The sequence below is a fragment of the Erithacus rubecula genome (assembly GCF_903797595.1).
Source record: "Erithacus rubecula genome assembly, chromosome: 8".
NCBI classification, from domain to species: Eukaryota; Metazoa; Chordata; class Aves; order Passeriformes; family Muscicapidae; genus Erithacus; species Erithacus rubecula.
In genome coordinates, this window is record NC_136659.1 from 26,322,947 (window position 1) to 26,336,808 (window position 13,862).

General features: G+C 39.6%; 1 protein-coding gene across 1 annotated transcript; it reads left to right on the forward strand.

The window, feature by feature from the left end:
• The first annotated feature begins 137 nt into the window (after nt 1-137).
• Nucleotides 138-13,072, forward strand: EAF2 (ELL associated factor 2). Its single transcript, XM_079311657.1, has 6 exons — nt 138-337; nt 2,530-2,624; nt 3,300-3,436; nt 4,194-4,339; nt 7,538-7,804; nt 12,232-13,072. The coding sequence occupies exons 1-6, from the start codon at nt 235-237 to the stop codon at nt 12,276-12,278; spliced, it is 795 nt and encodes a 264-aa protein (XP_079167783.1). The 5' UTR covers nt 138-234; the 3' UTR covers nt 12,279-13,072.
• The last annotated feature ends 790 nt before the right edge of the window (nt 13,073-13,862 follow it).

Sequence of the window (13,862 nt, forward strand, 5' to 3'; positions counted from 1 at the left end):
GGAGGGTGCATTTGCATATCCGCGTGCGGCCGGGCGCCTCCGCCGCCCCACTGGCGGACACCCGCAGACGGACGCGCTCGCTGGCCAGTCCCGCTCGGGGCAGGCGGGGCTCTGCCCGTCACGGCCTATCGGAGCCCGCGGGGGCGGCCCCGCCGGCCCGGGCGGCGTGAGGGATGCTCGGTGCGGGCGGCGGCGGCGGCCCCGGGGCCCGCCATGGTGTGAGGCGCTGCCGCGATGAACGGAGCGGTCCCGTCGCTCTACGATCCCAAGGCGCGGGTGCTAAAGCTGGGAGAGAGCTTCGAGAAGCAGCCGCGCTGCGCCTTCCACACCGTCCGCTGTGAGTGCTGGCGTTGGGGCAGCTCTCGGGGGCTGCGGGGGTCGGGGAGGGGTTCGGCGGCCCCCGCAGTGCCCTGGAGGGCGCGGGGTGGCCGCGGCCGCGCTCGGTGCTGCCTCTGTCCCGGGACTGTGGGGCGCAGCTGGCGCTGGTGCCGTGCGGTGCTGGTCCGGGATTTCGAGAGCGCTGCAGGTTTCAGTCGGTGCTGGGAGCACGTACGGCCATTGTATCCTAGAGCTGCCCCTCGCTATCCGCTGGCACTAACTTCGCTTTTTATGCCTTTTCCGTAGTGTCTCCCTGCGGTTCTGCTGGAAACAGAACTAAGCTGAAGCTCTGGCTCTGTCTTCTTTCCTTGCGCTCAGTTTTTAGAAGTTCCGTAGAATTCAGCAATCAAAGGTTAAAGGCAGGCGGTGTTAATCACGGAACCAGTACACCCTCCCTGAGTACATAATTACTATCTAGAGAGGTGTGTGCTCAAAGATTCTGAGGGTAGCTAGGAAACAAATGCTCCCAGGATTATAGTCCTTGGTAATTTAGGACTGCAGCTTCTGGTTTTGTTGTCTGGTTATTTATAGACTGATAGCCCCAAGATTCAGTCTCACGTATGTTCTCTGGAGAGTGTCCTGCGTGCAAGATGGGTAATGTACTCCGAGAGCAAAGGGAACGGCCCTTAGGCAGACTGTCTCCAACTGTGGGAGCAGTGGAGAGGGGGGAAAAAAGCTATAAATGGATTTAAACAAATGCTGCAATTTGAAATTTACCCTAATTTTAAAGAGGACTAACAACCTCGTCTGGTACCTCCTACCCTTAGAGTTTCATGCTGACTCTTGTAATTGGATGGTTTATTCTGAAATCTGTTTTGAAATCTCTCTTCCTTTCCAACAAATGAGACATAGAAACTGGCACATTCATCAGTTCTATCAAATGCGCATGCAGAAGAAATATTCTCTGGCACCTGACTTTTTAAAATAGTTGTATAAAAGGGAAACAGCTGTTGGTTAGATGTTAAGATTGGAAGTATCAGTATCTTCATTTCTCAAGTATTGACAGTCCAGTGGCCATAGATTAAAGCAAATAATCTCCGATTCTCTGAGAAACTTTGGAAATGTTGTATGTTTATTCCTGTAAAACGACACTTAGGGGTTAGCAGGGGCTGTCGCTTGTGTCTGAGCTGAGCCTGCTGCTGCGCGCACTGCCCTGCCCACCAGCTCCTGCAGCCTGGTTTTCCTGCCCGGTTGGTGTGCTGGCTGGAGCCGCTTCCCAGCTGTGGTCTGTGCCGCCTGGCCGTGGCTGCAGGCCGAGTCAGGGAGCTGGGAAGCTCCCCAGCTGCAGGAATGCCGGTGACGGGGCAGGCAGCGAGGCGAGGAGCGTGCGAGGCAGGGCACGGCATCCCAGTGCCAGACTGGCCCTGCCTCACCCGAGCCGCGGGCTCAGCCCCACGTATGTTACCACAGGCCTTGAAGAACCTCCGATGCCTCCTGTCTCCCTAAATCGGCACAGGCAGAGTTTTGGCTGTAGCCTTTCCCAATTTATTTTTGGTGGAAATAATACTTTGTAGGTAATGGTATGTAACAGAGCTGCTGTGCTGATGCCTGAACACGTTTGCAATATCTTGGAGTTTGAAAAGGACCAGAAATTGATACCCACTTTTGCTCAAAACTTAATTTAATCAGTACTTTAGAAGCTGGAAAAAAGTTGTAAAGCAGTGTTAAATTTGGAAGGTATTTTGCTTTTAACAAAAATAACTATACTGAAACCCCACGTTTTTGTCAGGTTCTGACATGCTTTTTACAGTAAAGTCAGAAACAGAAAGATAAATGGATATTGAGGGTTAATGTTGTTCTTTGCATTTTCAGTCACTTGTCTACATCTCCCATATTTGGGATCAACATTTTCAAGAACTATTTATTGATTCTTCCGAAAAATGTAACACAGCTTGTTCAGCCTTTTTTATCCATTAAAACCTAAAGGTGTTTTTCTAATTTTAACCAGAAGATTTAAACACTTATAATGAATCCTGAAAAAAGCAGCTTAACTTTGAATTCTATTGACTTATGGAATGATCAGGGGAATGGTAGATGTTACACTAGCAAAAAAGGCTTTTACTTAATAGCCTCCCACTGCAATTAAGTGCTGCCTGCATTTATAAGATTCATGAAAAGCTTGTAAATAATGTAGTTTGTTTTTATATCTAGATGACTTTAAGCCTGCATCTATTGATATGTCCTGTGAAGGAGACCTTGAAGTTGGTAAAGGTGAACAGGTGACAATAACACTGCCAAATATTGAGGTGAGTTGATGTTGCTGAAGAGTGGCAGGCTTAAGGGAATTATATATTTTGTTGTCTTAAGTATATATCCTGACTATGGAAGGGTATAAAGTTTTAGTGCTGTTTTAGAGCTTCCTGGGTGATTTTTAGAAAAGGAAAACAATTAGTCTAAGAATATAAGATTACAAAAGACCCAAAGGTAAAACAGCTGCACTGTAACTTTAAGTGTATTTGCTGCACTGGAAATATGCTGTAGGATGACCCAGAAGTGTTGCGTACACAGAAAAGCTTCATGTGTATGTTGGCAGTGCAAGTTTCCTCTTGGTATTTATTGCTCTAGTGCAGTTCTAAAGCAGGAAAGACTGGAAAGGGAAAATTTACTACCTGCCATGCTTTACTGCTCTGCTGATATGGGAACTGAAACCCCTTTTGGTGAGAGGAGTCCTAGAGAGAGCCTGCTCTCATTGGGAAAAAAGCATTTAATCAATTTCAAACTAAACTAAGTGAATAAAATCCCATTCCAGTCAAACACCAGCTGCTTTTGGACATGGCTACTGTGAATCTTATTTGAATTAACCAATAACCTTTTTAATGGCTAGAAATGATCACTTGTAGTGAATTTATCACCACTGAGGATTGCTGTTTCAAAGAAAAATTACTGTGGGAGTAACACTTACTGGACTTCTGATTTAATAGGGCTCAACTCCACCAGTGACTGTGTTCAAAGGCTCAAAGAAGCCTTACCTAAAAGAATGTATCTTAATTATCAACCATGACACTGGAGAATGTCGCCTAGAGAAACTTAGTAGCAACATCACTGTGAAAAAAACCAGGTGGGTGATTTACAGGAGAAACAACTGTGCTTTACTCATTGTGAAAATCGATTTGTTAATGGGTCTAAATTGAGATATATAACGACATATTATATTTCTAGGAAAACATAATTTTAGAAAGTACCTGGCCTTGTTCAAAGGAGCAAAAAGCCTGATTTTTCAGCAAACTGACTTCACATCTTTTGAGTCATGACTGCAGAAGAAATGGAAATTTATTTTTTGTTAACCAAAACATGTTATATTGTTGAAAGAAATAGTAACTATTTTCTGCTGAGTTTAGAGGGAGGAAAAATCTCTTTGGCTAGTAGCTTGCCTACTGTCTTCTGACTTGTAAATGAGGAAATTAAAAAAAGAAAATTTTGTGACAAGTCTCAGTAATTTTGTGGCTTGGTTTTCTCATACCAAGTTTTAAAATATTTTTTTTCTTCTGCTGAGTCCATATAAGTAACTTCCAGAAGAATTATTATTAAGTGATCCTGGAGAAAGGTATAAAAACAAATCAACTGACAAAGTTTTACAAAGTTATTTGCACTGTATAAAAATAATTTCAACACATATATATACAATATTAGTAGTATAATATTAATGTATTTCATGTATTAGTATAATAACTTACCAGTATAATAACTTACTTAAGAATCTTATGATGCTATTTAGAAAGGCATGAGAAATAATTCCATGGTACCATATCCCCTGTGTTCTTGCCTTTTTCCTTCTTGCCTTCTAGTAATTAAAAATCTTTTCCTTTTACACACAGAGCTGAAGGAAGTAGCAAAGTCCAGTCTCGCATTGAGCAGCAACAGCAGCAAATGCGAAATGCAACAAAGGTTCCAAACAACATTAAAAACTCTCCATCAAAAGAAAAAACATTTCCACCTTCTCCTATGGATGATATTGAACGGGGTAAGCTCCATTGGCACATAGGTTTCAGAAACTGTGCTGTTAACAAGCAAGTAGTTTTTAAGAGGTTATTCCTGTGTATGTTGTTTTTGTTTTGTGTTGAGTTTCACACTAGAAGGTGATGTAAGCAACTTAACTCTGATATGGAAATGACCACCCTGGCTCAAGTGAGTAATAAAAACAGTATTTGTAGTTTGCTGTAGTAAAAAACCAGCTGAACCATTAGGCTTTATAATGCCATGAGTCCTGCTGCTGTCTCCTTGACTCTGTCTTCCATTGCTACTTTAATCAGTTATGATTGCTTGTATTGTGGCACTAAGTCACTTCCATTTTGACACAGCTCCTTTTTCTTTCTGCACATTCAGCAGATATGTTACAGTACTTTACAACTCAACATAGACTTTAAATTACCAGATGAGGTTCCAAAAAGACAGCTAAAAACTTGCATAAATCAGCCCTTGAGCAGTGCTATGTACTGTTTCTTTGAGAGACTCTGGTTGGTGTGACACTCATATTTCACTTAATAGGAGGCCTTATTTTCTTTGGGAGGACAAGGAAGGTGGCAGGTGGTAATTACTTGCTACAAAAATGCTGACAGGTGGCAGTTTCATTGACTGGAACTGACATCTGCTTCCTAAGTTGTTCTGAATTCCTTTAAACAGATTTTTTTTTAGATGTATCATTATGAAGATGGTTTTTGTTTCCATTTTGGTCTCAAGCTCTGACCAGCAATATGTATTGCAGAACAGTACTAGAATTCATCTAAGGTTGCAAAGAGGGAGAAAAACTTGAGCACATGAAATAAAATTATGCCTTTTCTAGGTGGTGTGTTCTTTTGGGGGGAGTCGTGATACCAAACACTGAAAGTCTCCAAAGTGACTGCCAATGTACCAAACTCCTGTGTAGTGCCAGTCCAATTTTAAGTACTATTTAAAATTCTGAAAAATTAAAAAGGATGGTAGAGATTATCAAGTCATCTAGTCCATCCTTCTGTCCTAAAATCAGATTTCTGATGTAACTTTTAACCTGTTCCTAGAACCTTCCACTGGCAGATCCTTGTACTTGCTGGCAAGGCATCCCAGGGCTTTGCTCTCCTTGCTGTTTGGGTTCTCCCATATAAATAGTCTGACAGCAACCTTATTACTACTTTCATATTTATCATGCAAGTACAGAGCAGATTACTGTGCTGCTTTTGAGCACTCCTTTGCAGACTCAAACTCCCCTGTCTTTATGCAAAGTGATGCCAGTCGGTTCAATCTTTCCTTAGAAGTTTCCTTTCTAAATCCCTGATTTGCCACCAATTTTCTTTCGCTTTCTTGCAATGAATCCAAGAACTTCTGAAAGTATAGTCCCTAAACACATCTCCTGAGGTTTTAGCAGTGCTGACGTGAGCAAGAAGGCTGCCTTACAGGCACCATTCATCTTTATACACAAAGAACAAATAGTATCATGTCTATAGTATCACAAGACCAAGCGGTATCAAGTCATTTCCACACAGCATGGTGTGGTAGAACAGTTTGTAGGGATCCACTGTAACTCTGACTCTTCACAAGTGTTGCCTGCTTAATCATTCTTCATCCCATTGTGTAACTGACTATTCCTGCTTAAGTACACTACCTGGAACCTGTTACTAACTTTGTTTTCTGGTGTGGAGGGCAAGTTCATTCTGCCATTATCCTCTAGTATATGTTAAAATTACTTAATTTAAATTGTCTGATTAAATTACATCAACATTCAATATGGAGATCTTATTTCTCAGCTTTTGGTATTGGCCATTCACTTGAATTTTTTCTTATCTTAGACATAGCTTAGGAGAAATTTGAATTGAATGCTTAGGACTTGAGTGGTATCTTTCAGTGAGGTGTCTTAACAGCTCCAGATGTGTGGTGGATCATGTTCTCTTATACATGTCCTTAGTAAAAGAAGGGTGCTTAGATGCTTCCAATTCTTATTTTCTTTCTGCTCGCCTTCTTTGTTTCCTTATGTTCAAGTAGTCCAGTCTTTCTTGTTCTTTCTTTTTTTCCCTAGCATTGGGATAATTTGTCCCTGTAGCCTTAGCTGCACTATTTTTGGTGCCATTTTTTGTGAACACAGTTTTCTTTTAGACTGGCCTTTGATAAAGACGGCCTTTCCTTTAGACTGGCTTTTGATAACTTAGAGTCTGTTTCATGCAAGTTGGTGTTGAAGATTAATCTTTTTTTTCCTTCTCCCTTCTTCTCTTAAGCTTTCCACTGTCTTGCAGCTTGGTGACTTTCACCTTCAACCTGTTCTGTGTTGGGTAAATGTGAAGAGAGATGAGCTACTCTCCTACTTGCTTTATTGTGTCTGCTATATTAAAGCTGTTCCTGAAGTATTCTAAGAGCTTGCAAGACATCTTAACAAATGTCTAGGTAGTTACAGTCTTGTGTAGTGATGAACTTCTGCACCCTGTGTAACTCCTCAAGTCCTCCTCCACCATGGTTCAGAGGTCTGTTTCACACTTCTCTCAGCACTCGTGTTTTGCACAATTATCATGTGTTCCTTTCTGCAAAGATTAACTTCCTCTGTATGATGGATTTATGTCAGAAATACATACTGTGCAGTGTTATTTGCACCTCCAAATCCATAATGAAGCAAGGATTTGGAGAGATCTTCCTAATACAAACTTTGGATGGTTCTTTTGGATATTCTTCATGTCTAACTTGATTTGCTTAACTTGAAAATGTCACATGGTCCAAACAAGTGTATGGATTGTAATGCTGAATTGCTGGGAGGCATTTTGGGTGCAGCTGCAGACATCTTGTAGTGACTGATCTGTGGATTGTAACTGCAGTTTTTAGTCTGTGAAAGCCATATTTGGGGTGCTAAGGAAAACAGAACACTTTCTGATAGATGCAGAAATTAAAGGCTACGTGGGATGCATTACCCCATGGAATGTGGGGTTAAGCATTTGTGTTCACAGTCACCCTTGTTCTAACACTTGACTTGAAAGGGAGAAAGTGCTCAAGCTATGAGAATAGAAAACCACATGACAGGCTGGATACTCACTTGTGCCCTTTTCTTTGTTCTGGAGAGCTTTGGTGGGTTTGGTCTGGGATTTTTTAAAGTTGCTGTAGTGTGTGTCTGATGTCTGTTGATGGTTTGTTTTTTTTTATTCCTTTTTCCCCCTTGTACTTCAATTATGATGAATGTAAACTGAGAAACAAATCATATTGTTTTCAGAGCTAAAAGCAGAAGCCAGTATCATGGACCAGCTGAGTAGCTCTGACAGTTCATCTGACTCTAAAAGTTCTTCGTCCTCTTCATCAAGTAGTGAAAATAGTTCTAGTGATTCTGAAGATGAAGAAATGAAGCCCCCTCTTCCTATGTCAATGCCATATTTGCAGCCTCAGCCTACTGTGTCTGCCATACCACAACAGGCTGTTCCTGACAAAGATGCCAGTCATAACAGATCCCAAGAGAGCAGTGGTCATATGATGAATACACTACGTAAGTACAAAGGCTGTTCTTTTCTTAGTGCACAATTCCAGACATCAAGATTCTGAAAGGAAACCATATTGTTTTTAAGTATGTCTCTGTTATAATTAAAACTGTGGGAAGTGATGCTAGGGTTTGATTGTTCAGCAAACTGAATTAGACACTGGGCTAGAAGGTTCGTGGTTCACAGAGATATTAAATTAAAGCTGAAGCAGTTGGAAATATTTCCTAAACTGTTCTGGCTTCCTCCCACTTCTATACATTGGGATGGGAGAACAGTAATTTTGTATTGAAAATACATGAACTAAGAGGGCACTCCCTAAACATATGCTTATAATTTCTTGGATAGAACTATGGGAAAGATACTATGGTTGCAATACTCTGAGTTACAGAAAAGATGGTGTGTTCTTAGCTGTGTCAGTTACAATTATTCATGGCAGTGTTCCACTGGCCAACATGGCAAAACTGTCCTGTGTATATAAGGAAGGAGGTGATTTGCTTTCAGGTGATATTATCTTATGCCACACATTCAGGCAACTGAAAATATAAGTTGAAGAGTAGCTGTGATGCTCAAGAGGGATTGCTGCACAGCCAGGAACTGAATGTTCAATATATTAAAAAAAAAAAAAAATACAATAAAAAAATCCCCCTAGTTAGAGAAACTTAAGTTCACTATCTAAATAACAGTACTACTCAGACCTGTAGAAGTGAGTATTCAGCTATGATAACTCTTACAAAATGATTACATTTTTAATTAGCTGCTTAGCTGCCAGGTCCTGATTTGCAGCTGAAGATTGTTATGGTTTATCATTTATATGTAACATTCTTATACTGAAATTTTGGACTCTGGCAGATCTACTTTTATTTCAGCTCTTAGTGGATAACATGAGTGCCAGTTCTTTTTCTTTTTTCTCTTTTTTTAGCTAGTATTTAAATACTTAAATAACCTGCCTTGATATTTAATTATGTACTGCATTAACAGATAAGATCAGATTGAAAAGTCCTGTGACTGCATGTGCAGAGAACTTAATGCTGCTTTCATTTTACTGTCACTGCAGAGAACAGTGTCTTCAAGTTTACAATTTGCTAACTGAAGAATGCCACTTATTTCAACCCTTACTGACAAATGTGATTTCCCCTTCTCCACACTTTAAATAAAACTGTTATGAAAATTTGATTAAGCTTTATCTCCAAGGACAGAATCTCAGATGGCAAAGCTTCCAGTAAGAAATACAAGAACAGGTGGCCAAATCCACCAGTTCCAGCATAGGGAAAAAATGCTGCTTAAACCATGACAACATCAGGACTGTTTCAGGGGAAATTGGTGGCTTGATGTTGCTTGAGAACCATCTTGACAGGTAGAACCTCTGCCTGTAACCTTAGGCCTCTGAGCTTGCCCAGCTCTTGAGATTATTGCCATTTACTTCTATTGTGTGTAATCTTCTATTACAGATATGTTAGTGCTTAAAACAATTTCATCTCCAACTTCAAGTGCCATTAACACTAGTTAAAGATCAAACTAGCTACTTCCAAGGACATTGCTCTTCTCTAGCTCTGCTGCTGAGGGAATTTGGCAGGAGAGTGAAACCTGGAGAAACTAAATGGATAGCACATTGTTATACTTTGAATGGCAAGAGTTCTCAGTCAGAATTTGTACAGTCATTTCTTTCATCTCAAGGTTTTGCAAAAATAAAATATTGAATCAACAAATGTCAGCACAAGCTGCTTGCTTGTCTAATCTTGCTTTGAGGTGTGTGCGCTTGTGTCTGTGACTAGTTTTGTGCACCTCTGTAGAATCAGGGCCATACAGGCTCATTAGTGAAGTTTTTATTTGACTTTCTGTGTGCAGGGAGAAGGTTGGGGAAAGCTTAGAGAGCAAAGTTTTATCTTGCATGTAGAAATTATACAACTGAGATTTTGTAGAACTTGGGAAATGGAGGAGGTGGTGTCTAGAGCATGGTAATGAAATACTTCTATCAGATACAAATCAACCTCTTCAGGAATCTGAGGCTCAAAACTGCCCCTCACTCCCAAAAATACTGCTTCTTCCCCTTTCTACCTTGAGCAGCTGATTATATAGGTTCACAACTTACCTTAAAACAAAGTCTGTAAGTGGTAGCACTAATGAATCTGTTCTTCATGAATATTTGATCATATGTTGTTTTATGTCTACTTTTTGTTTAAACAAGGGTTATGTTAAACAAAGTAACTTTCCAAAGAAAACTCAGCATAGATGGGCTATTCTGTGGCCTTGTGTTAGGTACTTAGTGTTCAGCACAACTTCACTTCTTTTGATGCTTGGTGCTGGTACAAACATAGCTGTTTTACTTTGACAAGTAATAATTTTCTCTTATATTAGTTTGGTGCTGGTGTGACCACTAAGATCTGTAAAACAGTGATCACTCCTGTGAGTTTCCCTGTTCCCTATAACTATCAAGAATTCAGTTGAATATATTACATTCACTGATTTAAAAACATAGGAAATGTGATTTGCAGTGCAATCCATTTCCCCAATTAATATTGCTAACAAGCAACTGGCACCATGAGAACAATTCAACAGTTCTCCCTCACTTCACTGCTGCCTTATAAGTACAATAATCTAGATGTTTCTTCAGGGTCCTCATTAAATGAGCTTTCTGTGTTTGCACCAAATCCATCTGAAAGCCATCAGCTCTAGATAGTGCTATTTTGCCCTCTCTCTGAAGGTGTTTCTTTGGAGATAGAGTTGCAAAAATGAGACAGAGTTTAGCCTGAAGTAAATCCTAACATATTAATTCTGACTTTGGAACTTGGAGTTCTTGCTTTTCCCATCTGCTGGTTTTCACAAGCATTGGTATTTTTGGCTGGTGTTACAGGGTTTGTGTAATTTCTATTAACTGTGTTGAAATAACTTTTGAAGGCTACAGAAACACTATTTGGAAGGTTATCTTCTTGTTCACACTCCCTGTCCTCCTGTAAAGTGCCTAACAGGGCTGGGATTTCTAAGAATTCACTGTAATTCTCCTTTGAGTGATAAATACAGGAGTTTAATTTAACAATACTATTCTCTGTCTTGAAAGATCTTTTAGGATACATTGTTCTGAATAATTATTGACAGATAACTTGATCTTGTTCTTTCTAAATTGCTTTTTAAATTCATCTTAAAATAACATGGCTGTAATTTTTTTTTCTATATAGTGGATTGGAAACGAAAACATTTGTGTACAGTAATACTTTAAAGATTGCTTGAAACAACCATCTTTACTATTCTTTTCTTGTATAAAGTGTTTTTGTTGTTGCAGAGAAGCATGTACCACTTTCTAAGCTTTACTGATGACATAGTGGAAAACAAAAGAAGGCTAAATGCAGCCATGTTAAAGACTCCACTGTTCTGGCAGAAATGATATGACTGAGAACAAAAGATCAAATCTGAGTGTCTTGTGGGGTTTGCCCACTTGAGGTTACTTTTTCACCCATCTGCAAAAGGGATCAGTGAAGAGTGCTGCAGCTGAGGGAAGGGCATGTTCAAATAGTGTGTTGACTCAGTTTTCTCAGTTTCTGTGATTTCTCTTCTGTTTTTAGGCCATTTCTGCACAGCCTGAGATGATTGTTTTTTTTCTTTTGTAATGGTTGTTTGGCAAGGGAGGTGTGGGTAAAAGCATACCAGTTGGAACAGACTCCTAAAAATGTGTGGGAAGTTGCTAGATATGATGTAGATTATGTAGAGCATGCTGCTGTATTTTTTGTAGTTATTTGTCATCCTGGAAAGATTCCCTTCCTCCCACCCCTGAGCTTATGGACATCCACAGCAAGCACAGTGTAGTCTTTTTACTTCCTCATTTTGAAATATATATATATATAGAGAGAGAGAGCCACCAAATTAAAGTGCTGTGTAAAATTTCTTTTGATGTTTTGTTTGCTCACTTGTTCCAAAACCAGTTTGAAATAGTAGGTCACTGATACATCTTTAAGTGGTATGTCAAAGAGCTGCTCTTGATTGAGACACCACTTTGTTTTCAAGCTCAGCTGAGTAGCATTCAGACATGTTTCCAAAAAAACCCAACAATTTGTTTTTCATAAAACTGCATTCACCAGCATTTTTCCACCTGTGAAGCATGAAAATGTGGGTGCCAGAGATAGCTAGGTGTTGTCTTTTGTGATCTGGTGATGTTAAATAAATGCCCTTGTGCAAATATGCTAATGGATTCCTTGCCTAGATTTTAAAATTGTAGAAAAGTGATGTGTCTAATGTTCTGTCATTGAGAGTTTGGTTCTGTACCTACTTATTCTTTTGTCATAGAATAGTTTAGGTTAGAAGAGACCTGAAAGATCTAATCCAGCCCTCACCCCTTACCTGTTTGCTATTAGCTTTTCTAGGCCCTAACTGGGAAAGGGAATATCTTGAAAGAAGAAAACTATTTCCTTGAAAATTACTAATTTATTGACTCTTTCTCTTCTAGGAAATGACTTGCAGCTGAGTGAATCTGGAAGCGATAGTGATGACTGAACAACTTTTTGGCCTTAAATGTATCACCTTTTTTGCTAAATATGTCTTAGCATCTGTTTTGCACTAAGATTAGATTACCAGAGACTGGAATGAATGTCCTCAATTTTGATAATAGACATCCTAATTTTCTACTGACACATCATGTCTATAATACAGTAGCATTGGTATCCTGTCAGTGCTATGGTTATATGTTTATCTTTCAAATTACTGTATTTACAGTAAAATTGTGTATGATCTGATTTTGATTATTTTTGCCTCAGCCACCTGTTTTACTTGAAACTGATTTGTAACAGCTAGTTACTTTATATAAATAGCTATGGAATGGAGAAATTTCTGATATTTATGGAGGCAAGTTTCCTTCCTATCATTTAAATGCTGATCTCACTACTTTGACTTGGAGGGAGTGAAAGGCAGAACAACTAAATGAGGTCTGCTGTGTCAGCTACACTTTTTGTTCAGTTCACAGTTCATACCTTTAAGGAAACTGCTGAATAATGTGGTCCACTAGTGCAGTTACAGTTTACAATTGTCCAACACATTGCTGAATTCTTAATTTCATTGTATAATGGGACTTTATATTTCTGAGCCTCAAGATTCCTAAGGGAACTTGACTATTCCCTGCCTGTTTTATGTAACTTGAATAGGGCAGTCTTTTTACAACCTTTTTGTATCTAAATTTAGGTAACTGCAGAGACAGCAATGAATTTCTTTCATTTAATTCTGTAACAGAAATCAGAAAATTTCTTTGTAGAAGTATAAAAGTAATTTAATAAAGCAAATGTTTATCATTTTCATGCATCAGGTTCTGTTTTTACTGGTTAAGAATTCAATTTTCTATCTAAAGTAGTCATATCCATGGAGGGGTCAGGCAAAGAAATAAAGCAGTGAAATAATAGCTAGTAAAGACTCTCCATCCTGTCTACAAGTCTGAAATGTTTGTTGCTTCTGTTACACTGACATGACCCTTAGTAAGAGCTTGCCAAAAGTTTATGGTGGTGCAACTGAATGTTTATTACAGATTACACCCAAATGCCAGTGGGAAGTAATACTATATTAGACAAGAAAAGGTCTTATTTTTTCCACATTTGAAATTATACTTCAAGACTTGGAGAACTGAGGATCAGACTCCAAATTTCATCCTGTAATTTACTACTTAAGAGTTTTGTAACAGTAGCAAATGTCTGTAGGGTGAGTTCTGACAAGATAAGTCTGCTCAGTCTTGCACAGAAGTCTCCTCTGCTGGATTGCAGTGACTGAGTCACAGCTCTGCATCTAAACTGTGACGACTGAATCTCATATGTCAGCCTGAATGCCCAGACAAGGAAAAAACTGCACACTCAGTAAACATATACAATAGATGATACTAGAGGAGCTTATTCTCTGAACTCTGCTCTATCAACCCAATGAAATATGGGAAATTAAATGAAATATGGGAAATGCTGCTTTCCAATGCTTCCATAGCCTGTGCTCTATGCCAGGTCACAGCTCGTTAATCTTCTGGCTTCCTAAAGTTGGTATCATGAGAAGCAAAATGTTCTTGTGTTTGTAGTCAAAGGATAAAGAATAGCCATGGGTGAGCAGGTG

What these genes read in the sequence shown, in the direction of transcription:
- EAF2 (XM_079311657.1), top strand. Translation starts at nt 235, where the DNA reads ATGAACGGAGCGGTCCCGTCGCTCTACGATCCCAAGGCGCGGGTGCTA. An exon ending in CGCCTTCCACACCGTCCGCT is followed by an intron (nt 338 to 2,529) that starts GTGAGTGCTGGC and finishes TTTTATATCTAG; the next exon opens with ATGACTTTAAGCCTGCATCT. An exon ending in ATCACTGTGAAAAAAACCAG is followed by an intron (nt 3,437 to 4,193) that starts GTGGGTGATTTA and finishes TTTTACACACAG; the next exon opens with AGCTGAAGGAAGTAGCAAAG.